The sequence below is a fragment of the Gambusia affinis genome, linkage group LG01 (genome assembly GCF_019740435.1).
Source record: "Gambusia affinis linkage group LG01, SWU_Gaff_1.0, whole genome shotgun sequence".
NCBI classification, from domain to species: domain Eukaryota; kingdom Metazoa; phylum Chordata; class Actinopteri; order Cyprinodontiformes; family Poeciliidae; genus Gambusia; species Gambusia affinis.
The window spans coordinates 20400885-20422154 of NC_057868.1; the positions used below are offsets into that span (position 1 = coordinate 20400885).

Below are 21270 nucleotides of genomic sequence, written 5' to 3' on the forward strand. Positions count from 1 at the left end.
TGTGATACTGTAAATACATTTGATACTCATTATCTGAGTATCTATGATGTCACCAGGCAGACATTTCACAAAGTCAGCAGAAAAGTCAACATTCAGTTCATGAAACACAAAAAATGCAACTGGTCACAGAAAGTAAGGCATTATGAAATGCAGCAGAAGACGCAGCTGGCTGCAGGATGAAAATCATTCCTACCTCGACTTTGCCATTTTAATCAGCAGCTGCTAAAGAGGAGAGTGGAGAGGGACAGAACCTGCCTCCAGCTCCTCCACACACCGACTATCCATCAGGCTACTGTCAGCTGAGCACGGCTCCAAAAGATTGGAGTCATCATTAAGTGGAAAGCAGAGTCAAATCAAAGTCCTGAAAAAAGATTTGAAGTGAACTAGAAAGATACACTTTGATATTTCCCTGTTGAATTTGTAGCTACAGCTAGCTCTGCTTCACATAGCACTAGGACCAGGAAAAAAGTTAGCCTGGCTTCTAGCACATAAAAAGCTTTTAATGTGTTAAAGTTTATACACTTTATGTGTTTCCATTACAGTACTTAAGTTACTTATTTATTTAGCTTCGATTGCATCATTTTATGGAAGCCTGTTTCCGCCACCCTGTTAAAAAAATAAAAAATAAATTTCTCAAAATAATGGGATACTATCTAATTATAATGAGATAGTATCACTGTTTTATAAAATAATGAGATAATAGTATCTCATTATCTCATTATAATGGGATACTGTAATGAGATAGTATCCCATTATAATGAGATAATTTATTTTATTTTTTTAACAAAATGGCGGAAATGGGCTTCCATAGAAAAGGGCTTCTATAGAAAAGGGCTTCCACATATCTTCGGATGTGAATGTTAGCATTAGCACAGGATGCTAGCTCAGCTGGAAGATTTAGCATTTCAGCTCCACGGAAACTTGAGCAAGCAAGGCCAAAAAATGTTACAATAATGTATCTTAAGTAATCAATTTTATTTTTAAAACATGTTATTTAAGAACATGTTTTTGGAAATGTGTCATCAGTATAATAAGAATAATGTAGTAAAGATTTTAATCCGTACAGAAAATTCCAACATTTTATGGGTTTTTATAGTTTCTGAATTGTCAATGTGAGTGAAGAGTGCTGAAGAGGATGAGCTGGTGTTGAAAATGAATTGCTGAATAAAAATCTCATTAACATTAATGTCATTACAAGTTGAGTTTCACTTAAGAAACAGTAAATCCTAAGCCAACATTTCACATTATTTTTCAAACAAAAATGAACTTTAACATAAAAACACTTCATTCTTCCATCCAGCTAAAAAATGCTGCAATAAATATGAACGTTCACTTGTTGTCCGGACCTCAGGAATGTGACGGTAGATCGGTCAGGGTGAAGGGTTGCTGTTGTTGCTGAACAATTTGCTTTTCCTTCTGGGTTGCACTTGGAGAAAGATCGATCTGTGGCGCTCAGCACAATGACGCCAAACGGCCTTATCACTAAATTTAGACTGCAACAAACCCAGCAGAACTACATGGAGAAGGTTTCCACTGACCACAAACAGAAACATGCAGCAGCAGCATGTGGTCAACTGATGACTCTCTGAGGGATTATTTCTGTATAAATGAGACAGCAGTGATAACACAGAAATGATTCAATAATACCAGCTACTGACTGGTTTTATCTGTTAAAGGAAAATTAATTCCTTTTAAAGCATGGGTGGAAATCCCATGGGGGATAGGGGGGTTTGTATCCCCCCAATCTTAGAAAAGTCTAGAATTGTCCCCTCAACCACCCAACTTTAGTACTGAGAAAATACAAATTTTGTGGAATTTTTCAAAAATAAAATGATTAGATAATATAATAATCATTATTTTGTTAGAACCGGTAGAGCAGCAGGACTTCATCCCAGTCAAGGCTAGAGCTCCTCAGCCGACCTCTGAACTGTGAAACAGACACTAAGTCAAATCCTCAGCCTTTGGAAGCCAACATCTGTCTCATGTTTGCCCTTGCCTTTATTTCTTTCCTCAGGTCTTCTTCAGATCACCAGCTCAGCAAAACGTAGAACTGGATCACGTCCTCAATCTGCCTCCCAGATTCACTAAACACAACGTGACTCTGCTGCCACTGATTAATCACTAACTGCAGTTTCAGTTCACCTCCTCCTTACCGTCTGTTTCCATAATGTTCTTCAGCTGAGCTCTGATAATTTGGTTTTGCTGAAGCTTCTCTCCCACTCAGCAATCAGGAAGGATATCAGAGCAGGAAAATGAACTGGACAGATTTCAGATGCGAATATAGTCTTCAGATTTTTATGAATGGAATTTTTTTCAGTAGACAAAGAAAAGATTAAGGACAAGATTTTGATTCAGATTAAATTTTCTGACGGTGGATCGGTTTGTTTTCTCCTAAATAGGTTCTAATGAAGTGAAAATATCCAGATGAAGTCATTTCCAGAGGAGAATCTGAGGAGAATTAGAATCCAGATTCTACTAAACTATAACTTTAACTATAACAGATAATCTCATAACCCTCCATGTGTCGACTGACAGTCCTGAGTGGAATCCAGACCCACAGCTTTGGAATCAACTGCAACACCAAAGATTTAATAGATTATCTACTCCAGTGTGCAAAGATGTTATATACAACCCATCCATCCATTTTCTGTTCACCCTTGTCCCTAATGGGGTCGGGAGGGTTGCTGGTGTCTATCTCCAGCTACGTTCCGGGCGAGAGGCGGGGTTCACCCTGGACAGGTCACCAGTCTGTCGCAGAACTTCTTATTTAGTTGATTAAATTTAGTTTTTTGCACAAAAATTTACAAAAAAAAAGAGTTAAGTACACTCACTCACTGGACCAATAATCTGACAGTCAAAGTTTAAAGGGAAACACGTCTACCCATGAGATATGGTGGTTAGTTGTCTTGTCTTTGGATGGGCTACTGAAACGAACTTCATTGAGCTTCTGTATGATGACAAGATCCTACCAATAAAACCTGATTCTGATTCTGACATTGAGGACGCCTCTATGTAATACACATCATCACCCGCAGGAGACGGGGCTTGACTGAGGAATGAGAAATATCTACCAAAATGGTTCCCGCATAGCCAAAAAACCCAAATACACTAACTTATCCATAACTCTTGAAGCAGTTGGATTTTAAAATGTTTTTTGTTTTTTTTCCCACACCCAGATTTATTGATTTTTCCAACAGTTTTTAGAACATTCTGGAGATTTGAGGTTTTATCCTGATTATGTTGAAGACGTTTGGTTTCAGGTTAAAAAACATTTTTTCAGTGCTTTTTCCTTTAGCATCTGATCTAAAATACATCAGTTCTGTTTCAGATTATGTGACACTATAAAAGCATTCTATGATTAAGTAGTTTACAAAAATAAAATACAAAATAAATTTAATAAACCTTTGTTAAATTGTTGCTTAAAAACAACATTTGATTTCAATTTCACAGCTGCCCAAGCAACTGAATTCTAGAAGCAAATTTGTACATTTCAGAGGGGGAAAGTCACTAGATGTCTCAGAAAACACAAGTATTTTTCAGTATCTACTGTAGAAATGAATAAAAATAAATTCCACTTTTTTCAGACTGCGTAAAAATATTCTTAAAGAACTCCTGTTCTAACTTCCTATGGCAGCTAGCTTAGCTGCAGTGCTACCATTAGTTTGTACATAAGCTGACAACAAGTTATTATTAACGGTGCTACAGCTCTGCTTATCAAACAAAACCTAACATTTGCTGCTGCTGCTGCTTGAAAAGTCAGTGTTACATCCTGGCAGACAAAAAGGGGCTGGCTCTAAGAAAAGAAGACAAAACACAGCAAAACAAGAAAAAAAAACTACAGACATATAAAGCAACAAGAATGGAGTTTGTACCAAACTAATGCTCCACATACTGGGACGTCACAGACTTTAAAATGAGAAAACAAATCCCATTCATAGCTGTGATTTAGTTTGGCAACAGCTTTTTCTTTTACATCCAAGGGAAAAGAAGGAAGAAGGCTGGAAAAGACGTGACTGATGTCTCCACACGATAGCTTTATAAATCATCAGGGCTGAAGCAACGAGTCGGAAGATTAAATGAAGTGTGACGGATATGAATAATTCATAAAACAAATGCACAAAGTTCTGGTTTGCTGCAGAAATCCTTTTCAATAGGATTGAGATTGAATGTTTTCTGTGTGGAGCTTCACTTTGTGACAGCGCTGCTTTGTTCTGTAACATTTACCAGTAAGATCAGATTTTAATCACCTGAATCCCATTAGAAATAGTAACATTCAAACAAAGAACATCACTGGTCAGCGCAGGTCTGTCAGAGAGCAAAGCAGCTGTTAAAAAGCTGCTTGCTGCTACTGGAGCAGAAAACCGTTAATATTTCAAAAGTCCCCCAGTACTGTGTGCACACGTGTGCGTGCGTGCGTGTGTGTGTGTGTGTGTGTGTCTCTAGGATCCCAGTGGAGTCTGATTGCTGCTGTGGCCATTTTCTCTGCTGGTTGGCGATCACAGTTCAGTATCTGACCAAAGAAAAAAGCAATGGACACTTCGAAACAAATCCAAACACATTTTCATCAGAGCACTGTTCAAACCACAGGAGGTCTAAACTACATGAAGACACTCAGGAGCTTTTAATATTTTCTTAGATCACAAACAAACTTTGATGAATTTTATGAAGAAATGTTATGATTGGCCACAAAAAGTAAAGCATGTTTGTGAATTGGAAGAAAATATGCAATATGCAAATAATATAGTTGCTTTATTGTAGAAAACAAAAAAGAGAGAACAGATAAGATGCAGCATCATGAGGACAGATTAATACAGGAGACAATAAAGCTAAACAATATAGGAAATAAATCTCACAGCTCTGTTCAGTCAGTCACCTGAAAGTGAAGTTTTAGTTTCTGTCTTTCCCAGAAAATAAAAAGAAAAAGAAAATGTTCAGAGTTTGACTGAACTGCATGTTAGTGTGTGTAAATCTGGGAGACAGTGCTGTGATGGCAGCAGGGCAGGAGTACTTAATGAATTTGAATTGTTGTATTTTTCAGCTCTTAATTTGGAAAAACCGAGTTTATAAATTCATTAAAAGTACATTGAGTGCTGAAGATCCGAGATGCAAAATATCAGGAGGTGTGAAAATGTTTTCAAGGTTCTACATTAGGCATTTATAAATTAAAAAGAGTTCAAACAAATGTATTTTTAATTATGAAAAGCATTAGGGGAACCTTGTGCTATAATTCTTCTGACTATTTTAACAGATTTAATCTTAAATTATTGTGCTACATCTTTAGCAAAACATCCATCTGTTGTTTACTCGCTCATTTTGTTTCAGAAAATAAAATAGCAAACAAAATTATCTACATAAAGAAAACAGATCACAGACTTTAAAGGCTTTCAATAAGTTTGACATTGTTCTCTTACAGAGATTAATTTTATGTCATTGTAAACTTTGAACTTATTAAGGTTTATTAAACCCTGACAGTGATGCATGAAAAGCTTCAGTGTTGATTTTACTGGATTTCAGTTCTGAACTGCTGAATGTGATGCTGAACCGAATATAAAATCCATTCTGAGGTTTTACTGTAAATATGTTCAAAGTTCACTTGACAGAGGTTTTGTTTTACTTGGCATTTAGAAAACAGGGAATCAAACATCATGGATTTAATATGAGGTTCCTCATGGCTCTCTTCTCCAGTCAGGTTCTAATTACACCGCTATTATATCATCACTGATGATGTACAGCTTCCTGTTGCTTCTTCATAATTTTTTCATTAAACTTACTTCAGCTTAACGCAGGAAAGATAAAACTTTTTTTGATCCAAGAACCAAGAACTCAGCTTGACTTAATGATGCAGAACTAAAATGCCAGAAAACTAGATGCCACTAATCAAACTTAAACCTTAACAGCCTCTTAAAATCTATTACTGTGTCTGCCAAATACAAACTTGTAAAAATCTGACAGAAGAAAAAATATATGGATGATTTCACTTTCAGTAGGTGCGACTACTGTGTAATGGCTCAGTTTGCTGGTCTATCAACCAGCTGCAGCTCTAATCTGCGATCTCAACCTGGAAATAAGACAACATAATATAAAATCTCTTCTAACTCTGCATGTCAAAGTACAAATTTTTAAATCGTATTACTGGTTTCCTTTTTCTTTTAATATTTAGTCACCTCAGGTCATCAGGGATCTGGTAGCTTCTCAGCAGCATATCTAAACTGTGAGGAGAACGATTTAGTTTCTTTGCTCCTTGGGCCCAGATCCAAACTGGGAACCTAAAATGTGCACAATTTTACAAATGTTTGCTTAATAAGTTCTTTTCTTTGTTCAAAATAACATTTTACTGATTCTTTACCTGCAGTGCAAAAACAATTTTGTTAATTTGTTATTTTTATTGTAAATCCTTATACTTAGAAACCACTAATACTGAATGGAGGTTACAAATAAATAAATAAATAAATAAATAAATAAATAAATAAATAAACAACCCTGTCTTCTTCATGATCAGAACAAACTATAAAAAGAAAATAAGAACCCCGGCCACTCTTTATCTTTATCCTGAGTCACAAAGACAAAAACTAAAGTCCTTGTAGCCGTTTAAACCCCATAAAGCTCCACTTTGACTGCAGAAAGCGGTAAGTGTGGAGTCATGCCTGAGCAGAACCTCTCTGCGATGTTCGGACAAAAGTACCGAGGCGGCCCGGAGCTGTCCGCACAGAGCGGTGCTGAAAGCTGCCGCATCATGACAACACGAGTTAGAATCAGCATGAAGGAGCAGAACTGGAGGCTGAAACAGCGAACGAACAGACAGACAGACAGACTGACTGACTGCAGGTGATCAGACCACAGCTGGAGTTAACCTGATATGCGCCATAGACTCTCCAAACTCCACCAAGCTTCCCCCACCCCGAATCAGTCAGAAAGGCCACGATAACCGACACAAAAAATCATTTTAAAAAGCCAAGTAAAACTGGAACAGCACTTACACATAAGCGTGGTAGACGAACGCCCATCCCCGCGGTCTCTCCAGCGCGTTGTAGAGGAAACTCTGTAGTTTCCGGTAGCTGGCATTTTTCTTTGACGGTCTGGGTCTCCCGCAGGAGATGCTGGACCTGGGTCTGCTGAGGATGCCACCCCGCTTAGTGCTGTCCGAGCCCGCAATGAGCAGCGCCCCGTCTCTGGTGGATTCCGGAGCGCCGGGGTCCAAGCCGACGAAGCCGACTTTGTGCTTTTTCTCTCCGGCTTCAGCTGGGTAAACCCCGCCGTTGAGGGATTTCTGCACCATCCTAAAGTGGAGCCGACTCTGAGGAGGAGTTGTCGGTGTCCTTGCCGTGAGAATGCATCACTCGCTGAGGGGTGTGTGCTGCTGCTATTGCTGGTGCTGCCGCTGAGGTCCGTGTTGGTTCCTGCAGAAACTCAATGTGTGTCCTGTCTACTTCTCTTCCCTTCCGTCAGCCTGACGGGCACAGTAGGAGGTATGCACATGAAATACAGACATGATCAAAGTAAAAGTAAAGGCTTTAATGACTAAGAAGTGCATTTGGGTGTAAATTCAAACTCAACATGCAGATCAGGTTTTCTGTTCTAGTTGCTGATGCAGAAAATTGTCAATAAATAAATAAATAAATAAATAAATAAATAAATAAATAAATAAATAAATAAATAAAATTATTACAAGTTGTCAACATGAAGGAAATAATGGGTATCAGTCTACTTTAGTGAAAAGTATCTGCTCTGGTTTTAAAAACAGAGCCTCGTATTACCTCAGTTTCTCTCCACTCAACTTCAGCCCAGGAGAGCAGCTACAATGAAAGCTTTCATTGGATGATGCAGGGCTATGCAATATTCATATGTGCAGCTTTCTACACTATGAGAAATGGATACCAGAATGTATGTCAGGATGAATTAGGACTGGATTTCACTGGAAACAATAAAGAAACAAAAGTCCATGCAAACACTTAAAATTATCTCCTCTTCAAACAGAAATAGGGGAGACCAGGTATGGTTGTAACACCTTTTGCTCCAGCACCTTTAACTCACAGAATGTTTGAGCTAGAGTTTTCAAATTTTTATACAAAATACCCACATTTGTTTACTACAAATGGCACCAATTCAAACCTCTGCAAGAATATCACAGACCTCATGAGTTCATGTCAAATACATGGTGTTCCTTTGTTACAACCTACCCCGCTACCAAGGTGGGTTGTAACACCTGCTGGGGTAAGTTGTAACAATTAGACAAAAGAAGCAAAAACAGAGGCCACACCATGTGATATGCTTCAAAAAGAGGTTTACTGAATTAAAAGAACAATGTCTCTCTCTCTGTGACTGACCATAACTCAAATATACTCTGTGTGTGTGCATGTGTGTAAATTATTCTACTAGAACAAACTTCCTTAACATGTATAATGTATGCTTAATGAACACTGAACAAACATGTAGGTCTAACAAAAACCAATGTCAGTGTGTGTTTGTGTCTATGTGAGTGTATCCTTAATCAGTCACAGTAATGACAAATGAATGATGGTAGCCCAGAAGTGCAGGCTTGGTGGGCCCAGAGACTGCATAGGGCACATTTTACCCACACTTCCTGTGGCTTTGAGTTGCCAAATGGCTCCATACAGACAACACAAAAATATTCATCGTCTGAGGTCTCAGAATCCTCAGCATTGGCTTTTAACATTTTCTTGGCAGGCTTTCTCTCCTTACTCTTTTGCTTGCCTTTATGCTTTGCAAATAAACTCTTCCTTACATTTTTGCTTCCTCTTCTCTGTTCTTCTTCTATCAGTGCTTGTTTCACTGGTGTGTCAGTGAGTATTTCAGATTTCCTTTTCGTCCTGATACTGCCAGTTGTTTTCCTTGGCCCTGCTTTTGGAAATGGCCGCGTAGTCAAAGTATGGAATGCCTGACCAGGAGACACCCCTGAGGTGCTTGGCTCATCTGGAGCACAGGACATGCTCACATCATTAACTGCAGAGGAGCCAGAAGTAGTAGTCTCCAGGTGAGTTGGCGGAGAGGAGACCATCCCCAGGTGAGGAGAGAAGGCAATCCCCAGGTGTGTTGGTGGACACTGCGGCTGAAAAGCTCCAGATGTCAATGATGTGCCTGGGTCGGGACGGTCAGTGACTTGTGAGGGTGCATAGTCACACTCCTAAAAAATGTCAGGATTGAAGGGCCAAATACCTGTGGATTGGAAACCAGCTTGAATGTTTTTCGGTGTTGCAGCTGCAGGCAGAGCAGTCTTCACAATACTTGCAATATCATATATCATCATCATCTTGGCAGGATTCATCTTCATCCAGGCTTCACTGGGAAGATCACTGGACCCCTGTTCTCTCAGCTTCTGCAGTGATTTGCAGTATCTGCTCAGTGTTACATGGCAGATCCCATACGCCTTCGCAACTGATCTGACTGACTTGCTCTTCTTTGTGACCTCATCAGATGCCTTTTTTTTAAAACATCTGCAGGCACACCTCTATCAGTCTTTTGTATCCACTGCCTAGGCATTCTGTAAAATGATTAAAATCAAAATGTTCTTAGTTGCATCTAAGGGGATGGTTGTAACACTTTTTAAAGATGTGTTACAACCCACCCCAACCCTTTCAGCCATGTTTAGCTAGCTGTAGTAGCATAGTGGTTTGAAATTAGCACGGGAAAATGCATCACATTTTGCCAGAGAAATTACACTTTCATCTAATGTAAGTCATATGGTTTTATTTGCAACAGTATAAGTACTAAACAAAATATAGTCAAGGTCAAAAAAATTTTAATTTTTAGTAATGTTGTGACTTTCAGGAGGAAATTGGATGCTGTGAATGGGAATTAGAGTAAAGGAAGATGATCACAAATGTATGACACACTTTTCAGATTTGTAAAAAAAAAACAAACAAACTGAAAAGCATATCAGTTTTTTCTCCTCTTTGTAATATGTGCTACTTTGTGTTGGTCTACAACATGAAATCCCAATCAGACCCACTGAATCTGTGGTTTTAAACCACTAATAACTGAATGGAAAGAGTACTATTTAACAAGGAGAACAAAAGTCAGTTTTACAAACACATCCCAGGTTTATGACACTGATAGACAATCTGCTGCTAACCTACTTTAAACATACAACGTAAAATATAGACAGGGAAAAGATAGAACGCTTCAGTAGAAGAGGTGAAAGACGAAACCTCATCACAGGCCAGCAGCATTCACTCACCATCATATAGTAAGTGCAGAGACGTAATGATTCTGATTCCCTTCAGAGTTCAGTAATGGGTATTAGTTTAAAGGCAACAAATTAATGGGTGGGACTCACTGAAGAAAAACGGAGACAGAGCTCCACTAGAAAAAAAACAAACTGTCATGACAAGAACAATTTATTTACTAACTTGTTAATATTCCATTTACAATCATTTTAGAAAGATTCAACAAAAGGAATATCTTTGTACAGTTATTTTTAACAAACATAAAATTGCAGAAGTATATATACAAAAGAAAACATCCGAATTAGACAATATTTTGTCCAGATATACCAACATGCTGCACTCATTAGCAACCTGCAGTGCTAACAGAGACTGCTTCAAGATCACTGAATGATTTTTACTCAGGTACAGAACTGAGATCATACAGGAAAATATGTTGATACAAATATCTGCACGTCTGATCATGTAAAATGATGGATGAGTCAAGCTCCAGGTAAAAAGGTGAGATTATAACATGTCAATATGGAACTAGGCTGTAAACAGAAACCAGCGCAAAGAATGCAGCAAATCATAGGAGTTTCTGGATGAAGAACATTTTTAACAACCAAAAAACCAAAGCTGCAGATCCAGTAATGCTAGAAACAGGGAGGCAGTATCTCTTCAAATGCACAGTCATCAATACAAAATATGTTTCATATACTATATTACTTCCATAAAAATAATCTAATATAATTTATAGCATTATTCTGTAACGACTGCACAATCTTCTGCTCTGACAATGTTACATATTCATTTACAAGAAAATAAAATCTCCAGTAAACTAATTTTACTGTGTTTTAATCTTCAACACAATCCCTTTTGTTTGTTTTTGTCATCCTAAAACTGATTACATTACTTTTCGTAACACTGAATGGACCAATCACTGTGCTTCTTTCAGAACACCTACAGCAAACTTTCTGACTTTTAAATGGGCTCTTATATTTATAAGAACCCATTTAAAGGTCAGAATTCAGAAAACACAAGGCAAACTTTCAACATTTGGATTAAATAATATATTAATATTTTAAGTGATTCAGTACTTAACGTTTTGACTTGGTTTCTTTGTTTTACATTTTGACCTGATTTAGTTACTCCATCCCTTACATGCCCTGATTATTAATGAAACAATTACTGACATAATTGAATTACACACAATTAAATAAAATGAAACACAAGCAGGTACATCTAAAGAAAACAGGTGAAATGGTATGCCATTGGCTTTTAAATACTGATCAATACATAGGCTGGAATGCTTTTAGACTCTTTAATACCTGATATCGAGTAAGTAAGTGATAAAAACGCTCCTTCTGGACACAATAAATAGCAATCCTTCATTTTGTGCAGTAATACAGTACTTAAACTAAACCTACAGTAATTGCACAGTCACCACATACAACAGGCTGAGAAAAAAATTCTAAACAGCCCTCTCCTCTCCCTCTGCCATTTTTTTTTATTATCAGGCCCCTCAGTCCCTATACTTCCATTTCTCTGTCTGTCTTTTGGACTTTCTGCGTCTAGCAGTGTAGCTAAAATGTTCTTCTTGACTTGTGGTCAGAACTTTGAGCCCTGGGGAACACCGGAGCATGCGGACAGAACGAGAGGCAGCTCTCCGGATTTTGCAGTCCAAGGCAAAGTGGGTAAAAATTGTTATTTAAGACATTGGTCAAATACAGGTAGTTTGGTTAATCCAGTTAACAACACAAGCTGATCCATGAGAACATCCTCTTCTAGATAAGTAAGGTAAGCTTCACGTCAGAAGACGGCTGACGTAGTAATACTGTCCAGGATAATCACAAAGCATACATGACTAGTTTGCTTTGGCCGCAGGAGTCTGGCTTTAATTGGTCCGTTGTCCCTTTTATTGTTTATCTGAACTGTCTTTCTTAGCTTGTACTGCAGACACAAAGTTGGTCCTTGTTTTAATGGCAGCGTTAAACTGAAAGGAAGAGATGAGAATTAAACTCATCCTCTCCCAATGTCCTCCACTTCGGCATTCTCCTCCCTATGAGAAGATTCTCTGAAGTGTTCTCACAGATCTCCATCTGAGGGTGGCAAACACAACTTGAAGAGCCTGTAAAAAGAGGAAGGAGCTTTCAGATGACCATATATGGGTATTATAGTCTGATGACTGCGTAACGCGAAGTTGTCCGGTGTAGGCATACCTTGGAGCTGATGGCGGCATCTGGTCCATCACCTTCAGGTTTTTAGCAGACAGATCCACTCTTGCCCCCTGGTAGAACCAAAGAAATAACACATGAAAAACCTCAGGATACAGCATTTTATATTTCCTAATGTCACTCTGTACCGGATGAAAATTGTACCCAAACAGTACTATTTATTCAATATTTAAATAATATTAATCTAAAATATTAAAAATAACCTCTAGGTTTAGGGAAACTACCTTAATGTGCTCCATTAAAGTTCAGTGTAAATTCTAGAAAAATAAATAGTATGTTTCATTAAAGTTAATGAAAGAAAATGGAAACGTTTTGGGGAAATAGATTTTAAATTCCATGAAAGGACTTTGCAGTCCATGAAAGGACTTTTCCCAAAGGTAACTTTGGGAAAAGTATTTTTGTTAATTTCTTATAGGTCCAAAAAAATAAACAAAACCCTGCTTAATGACTTGTAGACGGTGCAGTGCAGGATAAGTTGTGGGAAAACAAGAGCTGTGTTCAGAAAGCTTGAAATGACCCTTGAATTGTTGGAGAGAGTAGCTTCTAGTGTGTGGATTTGGGTTTTTCTCTGTGTTGATTTGAGTTCTATGTGTATTTATTTTGAGTTTTCTGTGTCTCCTGTCCTCTCCTCAATGTCTCGTTCCCTGATTACCTCCTCTGTATTTAATGTCACCTGTGTCTCTGCATCCTTGTCTAAGCAGTCACTTGTTGTCGTATGCATATTGTAAGCAGTCCATTCGTTTAACCAGTTGCTACAGGCATTGAGCCCTGGCTTCCGCTCAGTCGTGCTGCCTGGTGTTTTGGATTCTGTATTTTGGCATTTTCATCATTAAACTACCATCACTTGATCTTTACCTGGGTCTAGTGATGGCCAAATGAAGCCTCATGAAGCAATGAAGCTTCCCGGCCCATTGCTTTGCCCAAAAGTTCATTACTCAATGCTTCATTCATTTCTCACTAGTGACATCTGCTGTTGAAACTGTGGCAGCCTTGTCACTCAGACAGACATATTTAAAAACAATTAGTAGATGCAATATTGTCACAAAGTTTTTGTCAAACTCACGTTTAGTAACAGGAGAGTCAATTAAATACTATTTAACTAATCTTTTTTAGTTATTAAAATAATTTGTAGTTAATGCTGATATATGCTTATTGTCAGTGGCTGTTTTCTTTTGTCACTGACTGATTTAACAATAGACATTTGTATTCGGAGTGCAGTGCTTGTTGGGGCAGACAGTTTTCTTTGAGTTTTGATTTGCCTCCTGAAAAACTAAGATTCTTCAAAAATTCTCTTTTTCTTGGATTTCTATTGGCTCTCTGATCTGATCCCTTATATTTTTACTCATCAGCCAGGATTTTACTTTTCCAACAGCTTTAAGTCTGTTTCTGCAGAACAAAGAAATAGTGGAAATTTCAAGAAGGTCAGAATTTTGGAGGTGAAGGGTTTAATTATTGTTATTTAAGAATCTTGTGAGTGATCATCTCAAGTATTCCCTGATGTCAGATTTTTTCTTCTTGATGGCTCCTTATCAATCAAGTTTATTTGTGTAGCACATTTCAGCAACAAAGCAGTGTCAAAATGTTTTACAAAATAAAAACACATAAATATAGAGTCACAAAATATGCCATAATCAACCATTGAGAAAACTGGTGACAAACGTTGCATTTTGATGAGTGCCATCATCAAAATCATTAATACAAATCTGATGCGATCAAGTAGCGGCTCATCACGCTTTTATTTTGAAAACCGATACGCAAAAATGAAGCAGTCACGTGACCCATGCAATGTGAAGCATCGTTTGTTGCCAGTCACGTGGTTTTCAACAAGTCGACACAAGCCTCGAAACTGGGCTTCATCGGACACGCCCCCTTATTACTCGGTACAAGCCTCGAAGTCTGGCTTCAGATAGCCCATCACTACCTGGGTCTACAAGCATCTGCCTCACCACCATCACCACCGTTACATGACAGAAGGATCCGACCAGACCGATCGGTGAGGCTCTTTTCATTATGGATCCAGCCGGCTTAAAAACCCCCATAAAGGACTACGCGGAGGAGGTGGCTAAGCCTTATTCCGCCCGTCAGCGCCTGGGCATTGCCACACGCATGGTCCTTATGCTGGACTACTGGATCCTGCGACTTCCGCACCAGGGGCTGGCGGAGTTGAAGCAGGAGGCAGAGTGGGAGCGCCTGACAGCCATAGCCGTGCTGAAAGGCAACACTCTGCCTCCCAAGCCGCACAGTCTCTCCGCCAGCCCAGACCCAGTGTCTTCTGGACCAGCAGCCCTTCCGTGGCCAGAGCCTGCTGCAGTCCCCGCTCCCTGTGTCCCTGTCGCCCCCTAGTGTCCCCTCTGAGCTTCCTAGTCCTTCCTCCGAGCTTCCTAGTCCTTCCTCCGAGCTTCCTAGTCCCTCCTCTGAGTTCCCTTGTGCTCCCTCCTTGCTCACTAGTGTGTTCAGTGACCCTTTGTCGCCCCCTAGTGTTCCCTCGTTGCTTCCTAGTGGTCCCTGTGTTCCTTCATTGTTCCCCAGTGGTCCTTCGTTGCCCCCTAGTGCCCCTCCCGAGTCCCTGCCTCCTAGTGCTCCTCCATCGTTGCCCTCTAATGTTCCTTCTCCGCATCCTAGTGTTCCTCCCGAATTCCCCAGAGACCTCTCTTCGCCGCTTCCCAGTGTCCCCAGAGCTCCACCGTCACCTCCAGGAGGCCGGCTTCTGCACTGACGTTGCCCGCCGTACCTGCCTCTTTTGGCCAGGCCCCTCCTCTGTTGTCGCCCGCTGGACTTCCCTCGTGGTTGCCACCTTCTGCGCTGAGGACATCCGCTGGACCTCCCTTGTGGGTCCCGCTTCCTACGCTGGGGACGTCTGACGGACACGCCTCCTGTGGCCAGGCCCCTTCTCCGTTGTCGCCCACTGGACATTCCTCGTGGGTCCAGCCTACTGCGCCGCGGATGTCCGCCGGACATTCCCCGTGGGTTCCACCTTCTGCGTCTCTGCCTACCCTGGTTGGGCTGGTTTCTCTTTGTTTTTTGGACTCTTGGCCACATTCTTTGTTTCCGCCCATTATGGATGGGTTGTTTTTTGTTGTTTTTGGACTCTGGCTCCTTCCTGTGCCTCCGCCGACCTTGTTGGGTTGTTTTTTTGTTGTGTTTTTTGGACTCTGGACCCCCATCCAGCGCCACTCCGCCCACCCTTGCTGTGTTTTTTGTTTTGGGTAGTAGTAGCTTCCCTTGAGGGGGATAGGGGGTACTGTGAGGATTTGGGTTTTTCTCTGTGTTGATTTGAGTTCTCTGTGTATTTATTTTGATTTTTCTGTGTCTCTGAGTCTCCGTGTTGTCCTGTCCTTCCCTTGATTATTCCCAGGTGCATCTCGTTCCCTGATTTCCTCCTGTGTATTTAATGTCACCTGTGTCTCTGCGTCTTTGTCGGGTCCTTGTCTAAACAGTCATTTGTTGTCATATGCGCCTTGTAAGCAGTCCTTTCGTTTAACCAGTTGCTACCGGTGTTGAGCCCTGGCTTCCACTCAGTCGTGCTGCCTGGTGTTTTGGATTCTGCATTTTGGCATTTTCATCATTAAACTACCATCACTTCATCTTTACCTGGGTCTACAAGCGTCTGCCTCACCACTAACACCACCGTTACATGACACCTGGATACAGGAACGTAACCAGTAAAGTAAAAATGTTTCATTCATTTTATCCAAGGAAAGTAGTTGACAAGTTTTAGAAAGTAACAACTGAACATGAGCAAAGTACCTGGCTTGTTTGGGAAACATAATCAGTTTATTGTCAGTTCCAAAGAAAGTTCCAGAAACATTCACTAATACGGACTGTTTTCCTCACACACATATGCAATCTGTAAATCTTATCTGCCATTATTTATCTTGTATTGTAAACCTACTAATGCATATATAATCCATTTCCTAACATTCTTGTATATTCTGTATAATCTGTGCATATAGCTCCCATATTTATATTTAGCCTTGTACACCTGTAAATAAATATTTATATCCTGTATAGCACTTCTAGACAGATGCAAACTACATTTCGTTGCTTGTACTTGTGACAGTGCAATGACAAGAAAGTTGAATTCTATTCTATTATAGGTCATTAAAATAAGTGATTTCACTTATAACAGGAAAGTGAAACTAGGACGTTTCATCCAGACATAAGAATTATTTACTTATAGCAAGCACATTTATCTTGGTGAAAACCTACTTTTAAGTTAGTTTCGTCTTATTTCAAGTATACTAAAATATTTGAAGAAGAAATAGAAAAAAAGACTTGGCAAGATTTTATATTTTGCAGTGTGTTATCTAGGAAAGAAACTAATATAAACATTTCATAAAGCTTTTGTAGTTTTATTCCTAATTATAATTAGAAATCTTATTGGAGGGGATGCATCATAACGTCTTAAATGCTGTCTGAGGTTCACCTGCTTCCTCATTATGTCCATGGTCTGCATGATGCAGCGCGGCAGGAGGCCGTGGTTCCTGGCCAGGATCATCGTCTTCTCCAGGGTCACATTCAGGGTACATCTGAAAGCAACATGAGGTCAGACTTTAACCGCCGTAATCTGAGGATGGATTCAGACAGAGCTGCTGATGCTCAGGCATTCTCTATGTATCACCATCTGCAGGCTGTTGTAAAAATATTAGAACTATGCAGAATCAGAACACAGCAGCAGAAGCCTGACCTCTGCATTCCGGTGCCACACAAGGTGATGTGGCAGGCTCCCAGCCGGTTACACAGTTCAGAGGACACACACAGCACGCTGACGCCTGATGGGTGGCCCTGCGTGCTCGGACGCACGTTGACATAAGACTGCATCAGCCGACAGAGGTCATCCAGGGTGTTTAGGGGTCTGAGCAGCTATGAAAGAGAAACCAGGGTCAAAGAATGACACAGTAAAGTCTCACCTGGAGGCCATCTTGGCAAGTCATTTAACTACAACTCAATGTCGGTACTGCTTTCTTTAAAGAAAAAGATAGAAATAGATATTGTTCTGTGCAAAAGCTCTGACACATCCATGCTTTACCCTTTACACAACTTCTTTGTTCATCAAACGTTTTTCAAGCTCTCTGGACGTCAAACATTTCTCTTTGTTTGTTTGGGTTTTTTTCATGTCAGTGACTTTTTGGTGAAGTCTCCAAAATGGACATTTACCAAAAAATTAAGTTCAAACAAAAATCCCAGATATGTAAAACTGCCAATCCAACCATCAAAATCCAAGCACTGTTCTTTAAAACAAATTAATTTCTGATCTCTTGAGAGCAAATTTTGTCATGGCAAATATCTTCCTGGACTGGTTTTGCTGTCAGGCTCCAGCTGCTGCCATGTTGTGTATCCCAGCAGCTTTTCCTACAGTTCTTGTCAGTGAAAACGCTTTCTGTGACAGTTTGAAGTGCAGACAAACGTAAATATATATGGATCGATTTCTGGCCAACTGACAGGCCCATATGGCGCTACTGCTGCAAAAAAATATTTAAGCAGCCTTAAATATTTATTGTCATTAATATTTCACCATACAATACTTCTAACAATGTTTTAGACAGGAATAATGCATCTGCTTCATTTAAAATCCCTGTGCTTATGAATATTGCACACATTGTTATGATGAGTTGGACCAAGTTGTGCTTGGTCCAAACACAATTTGGTCCAATAAGATTTGTTCTAGATTTGGTTCAGAACACAAACAGCTGGTTTGACTGGATTTAAACTGGTGTTCAGAGGATTCTCTGTATCTATCCTTCAAAGTTTAATTGAGTCGTTTTTTTCATTTTACCATGACTGTAACTGCTGCTTTAGATGTATTGAAATGATCCAAAAAGTATTCAAAGTCTTAACCAAAAACCTTCCTAGATCTTCAGAAAGCTTGAGGAAAGATTAATTATGTAAAAGATTTACAACATTGATTCTGTCCCTAAAGGTAAAAATAAACTCTAAATTCCTATGATTGTTACTAGATTCATAAGATAAAAACAACAATATCACACAAAAAAGAGCAAAATGGCAGTTGAGCCAATCAAAGCTAATGAATAACAAAAATCAGAAATCATCGTAACAAAAACCTAAACTTACAGATTTCCATACAGACTTCTGTGCAGTAACTGACTTGTAAGACGGAGCAACAATAAATATGTGGATTGTTAACAAAAATCATCATATTTGACAAACAGAGGTTTATTCCTGATTTAAAGAATAATATTAAAATGTGTAAATACAAAATGCTCTAGATTAAATTAAGACTATCCTCTACAGATTTGATTTCAGCTACAGTCAGTGTGGGACACTAGAGGTCAGGCTGGAATTAAATCGGAGCAGGATGCTGATGCGTTCAGGTTAGTCAGAGTTAATTAGGAGGTCTTGATAAGCTAGTGGGGGTGGGGGTGGTTTCCATGGGGATGGGAAGACATATCGTTCCTCTTACTTTGGAAATGCTCGGCTGAAGGTCTCTAACTTCAAGGCCCAGTATCTGTGCTTGCATTTATATTCAGTCACAACATGATAAAAAGTTGACTGTGATGACAGATTGCAGAGGATTGTACTGTACAGCAGTGAATGTGTAGATTTACCTGGTCTATTTTCATCGCAGTGGAGTTGGAGTCAGTAGGGAGGTTGGACTTCTCCAGATAGAAAGCCCTGTGGAAACACACACACTGGAGTTAGAAGCAGTTAGAGAATGACTCTTGTTTGTCTGAGTCAGGTAGAAAACAGAGAGACGATCCACTTCATGTTCGTCTAATTCTGATGCTGCGTTATGAGTCAGGTTCTGGGAATTCATATCATGTTTTATTCAGAGTTTAAGGAAAACATCATATTACTTTAGGAATGTTACAAAGAAAAGCACTCAACACTTGTTGGCACCCATAGTGAAGACGATTATAAGCCTTAAAATAAATGTACATTATGGCTGCATTCTAATCATACAAAAAAATTGCTTTAATTTTGGCTAAATTAAAAGATTTGGTAAGACTTTATTTGAAGGGGTGTGCATAAGACTGACATGACACTGTCAAAAATATGACATAACACCTGTTATAAACATGAAGGAGTCTTTATGAATGTTTATGATTGTTGTCATGAAATGTCATTTGGTAAATAATCACACATTTAATGCAAAGTTGCTCTAAAAGTTGCATAAAAAGTCCAAGTGCCAACTTTGCATTTTTTAGTAAATAATGACACTTTAGGCCTTATTGAAGTGAGCTCCATGAGAATGAGCTCCATCACAGTGAGCTCCATGAGAATGAGCTCCATCAGAGTGAGCTCCATGAGAATGAGCTCCATCACAGTGAGCTCCATGAGAATGAGCTCCATCAGAGTGAGCTCCATGAGAATGAGCTCCATCACAGTGAGCTCCATCAGAGTGAGCTCCATGAGAATGAGCTCCATCAGAGTGAGCTCCATGAGAATGAGCTCCATCACAGTGAGCTCCATGAGAATGCGCTCCATCAGAGTGAGCTCCATCAGAATGAGCTCCATCAGAGAGAGCTCCATCAGAGTGATCTGAGCTGAGTGTACCTGAGTCTGCGGTAGTAGGCCTTGACCTTCTCTAGGGACACAGCATTGATGCGCTGCTGGAACTCCTCCATGTCCACGCTGTCTTGCGGGGAAGCGCTGTCTGGACGCTCCAGCGCTGAGAAACAAAGCATCCAGGTTTTTAACAATGCTACTTCAGGGACACTGATAATTGAAAAAGCCACATAAAGGCTAGAAATAAGCCATAATTTTCTGACTTTTCAAGCACAAAAACCAAAACTAGAAACATCTGCTGTTGTAACCCCAAGGTGCTCCGGAATTCCCCCTAACATGCAGTGAGGTCTGTTTTCCAGCAGGTGGCGATGTTTACTCACTGTGGTGTCCAGCTCAGAGACTCTAGGATGTTTTGCACTTTGAAGCAATTAGAGCTGTTTGATTAGATTGGCGCTGCAGCTAACACTTCCATTTGAAAAATGAACGGCTGTTTGGCAGACTGAATGTCTTCTGATCGACATTGTTGGAGAACTAAAAGGAGAGCAGGAGTTGGGAGGTGCAAGTGTCCTATAAAGACCTTCAATCTAAACCCATAAAACGACTAAAGCCATCAGCAGATGAATGTGTGAGAGGAAGATGCTTTTTAAATGATTTAAAGTTGAGCTGTAATGTATATGATGAATGGTTTCCATTTCAGATGGCTTCTTCATGTGAAGTTTGTTTTAGGGTTTTCAAACTTATAGTTACTAAAAATATAAAGGTTTCTTCAAGTTGAAAGAGATGAATTACGCTTTGTTGGTTTTACTGGTAAATGTGTGTAAAACGTCTGATCATAAATACAGGTTCATCGATAGGATATCAATATCTCCACTAGATCTGATATTAAAAACAATTCTAGATCAGTATCAGTAACAATGCTCCAGGTCTATTCAGTTTAGTTGTATGCTTTATGCTCTGAGTGATGTCATGCTTTATAATTTACTTTACATTATATTTAAAATTCCTAATTGCTCTTTCTGAACTATTTGAAAGGAAGTTTGTTGTAGTTTATTTTTACATGTTTGACCAACGTAGTCAACCTTTAGTTTCAGGTTTTTTTTTTGTTTGTTCTTTTTCCATTGGCTGTTATTCTGCTAACTGCACGAAACAAACTCAACTTGTTTTCCATGTTAGCTTGTGAAAGTATGTGTATTTAAATGTGCAGAGTAATCAAAGATATTAGTAATTTTTATTTATTTATTTTTATTTTTTTTACATTTTTCAGTGTGAAATTTATGCCAGTATAATAAAATGCTACATTTATTATAAAGTGCCAAAATCAGATTTAGAATGGAAATGTTTCTGCTGCTCTTGAGAGCGATGTGTCCAGCTGTCCAGGAACATGGCATATTTCATGTAAACCCCAT

General features: G+C 39.4%; 2 protein-coding genes across 12 annotated transcripts in view; both read right to left on the bottom strand.

Moving 5' to 3' along the window:
* The window catches only part of LOC122833513 (potassium voltage-gated channel subfamily KQT member 2-like), a 29715-nt gene extending 22162 nt beyond the window's left edge, over nucleotides 1-7553 (bottom strand). For 8 of the 9 annotated variants that reach the window (XR_006370993.1, XM_044121198.1, XM_044121170.1 and 5 more), the window contains exon 1: nucleotides 6978-7388. Coding sequence is in view for 8 of the 9 variants with exons in the window: in XM_044121198.1 (XP_043977133.1) it covers nucleotides 6978-7276 (299 nt within the window). In the remaining variant the exon portion in view is untranslated. Of the gene's footprint in view, nucleotides 1-6977 lie in introns of all 9 variants that reach the window. The other variant, XM_044121189.1, reaches the window with a different exon arrangement.
* Nucleotides 7554-10337: 2784 nt separating this feature from the next.
* LOC122829612 (phosphatidylinositol 3,4,5-trisphosphate-dependent Rac exchanger 1 protein-like) lies at nucleotides 10338-21224 on the bottom strand. 3 transcript variants are annotated; one of them, XM_044114343.1, is made up of 8 exons: nucleotides 20245-21224; nucleotides 19913-20027; nucleotides 18964-19030; nucleotides 18819-18863; nucleotides 17085-17260; nucleotides 16824-16926; nucleotides 12383-12450; nucleotides 10338-12291 (listed from the first exon to the last, which is right to left on the bottom strand). In XM_044114343.1, the coding sequence occupies exons 2-8, from the start codon at nucleotides 19981-19983 to the stop codon at nucleotides 12249-12251; spliced, it is 573 nt and encodes a 190-aa protein (XP_043970278.1). In that variant the 5' UTR covers nucleotides 19984-20027; nucleotides 20245-21224; the 3' UTR covers nucleotides 10338-12248. The 3 variants fall into 3 exon arrangements, with proteins under 3 accessions (XP_043970278.1, XP_043970259.1, XP_043970268.1); XM_044114324.1 differs by lacking the exon at nucleotides 20245-21224 and having other exon boundaries at nucleotides 19913-20218; XM_044114333.1 differs by lacking the exons at nucleotides 18819-18863; nucleotides 20245-21224 and having other exon boundaries at nucleotides 19913-20199.
* Nucleotides 21225-21270: the final 46 nt, after the last annotated feature.

Excerpts from the sequence above, each read along its gene's own strand:
- LOC122829612 (XM_044114324.1), bottom strand. The coding sequence starts at position 20,043 with ATGCTTTGTTTCTCAGCGCTGGAGCGTCCAGACAGCGCTTCCCCGCAA. Across the intron at positions 19,031-19,912 it reads GCCTACTACCGCAGACTCAG|GGCTTTCTATCTGGAGAAGT; the intron begins GTACACTCAGCT and ends GTGTTTCCACAG. Across the intron at positions 12,292-12,382 it reads ATGCCGCCATCAGCTCCAAG|GCTCTTCAAGTTGTGTTTGC; the intron begins GTATGCCTACAC and ends CTCTTTTTACAG.